The 618-nt window shown below is 35.3% G+C and overlaps 1 protein-coding gene across 1 annotated transcript in view; it reads right to left on the bottom strand.

Moving 5' to 3' along the window:
* LOC106531174 (vitamin K-dependent protein C) overlaps positions 1–547 on the bottom strand; it is a gene marked incomplete at its 5' end in the record, with an annotated part of 3,813 nt that extends 3,266 nt beyond the window's left edge. The window contains 1 exon segment of the mRNA XM_014026955.1: positions 523–547. Coding sequence (XP_013882409.1) covers positions 523–547 — 25 coding nt within the window.
* Between the last annotated feature and the right edge of the window lie 71 nt (positions 548–618).

The raw sequence follows: 618 nt of genomic DNA, 5'->3' as shown, positions 1-618 counted from the left end.
GGCTAAATGATGAAGAACACTAGCTAAAAGGAGCTGAACAGTAGCTAAAAGATGAACACTGGCTAAATGATGAAGAACACTGGCTAAATGATGAAGAACACTAGCTAAAAGGAGCTGAACAGTAGCTAAAAGATGAACACTGGCTAAATGATGAAGAACACTAGCTAAAAGGAGCTGAACAGTAGCTAAAAGGAACTAACAGTAGCTAAAAGTAGCTGAACACTAGCTAAAATATTAAGAACACTRGCTAAAATGAGCTGAACAGTAGCTGAAAGGAGCAGAGCAATAGCTAAAAGTTGCTGAACAGTAGCTGAAAAATGAACAGTAGCTAAAAAGATTTGAACACTAGCTAAAATGAGCTGAACAGTAGCAAAAAGCTAAATGTAGCATGTCAAAAGCTATAAGTAGCAAAGCTATCTTAAAGTAGCTAAAATCAAAAGTTTATCTAATGTTAAAATACTACTAAAAGCAAACATAGCTTGACATTTTATTAGTCAGTATTTTCAGATGATTGACACTTACCTGTGTAAACAGTCCAGAACTCCAGCTGCAAACACAAAAACAACACAAACACTGAAGTTAAACTCCAGCTGCAAACACAAAAACAACACAAACACT

Source organism: Austrofundulus limnaeus, unplaced genomic scaffold (assembly GCF_001266775.1).
Source record: "Austrofundulus limnaeus strain Quisiro unplaced genomic scaffold, Austrofundulus_limnaeus-1.0 Scaffold603, whole genome shotgun sequence".
NCBI lineage: Eukaryota > Metazoa > Chordata > Actinopteri > Cyprinodontiformes > Rivulidae > Austrofundulus > Austrofundulus limnaeus.
Note: the sequence above shows the minus strand (reverse complement) of the source record. Positions and strands in the feature narration are given on the sequence as shown.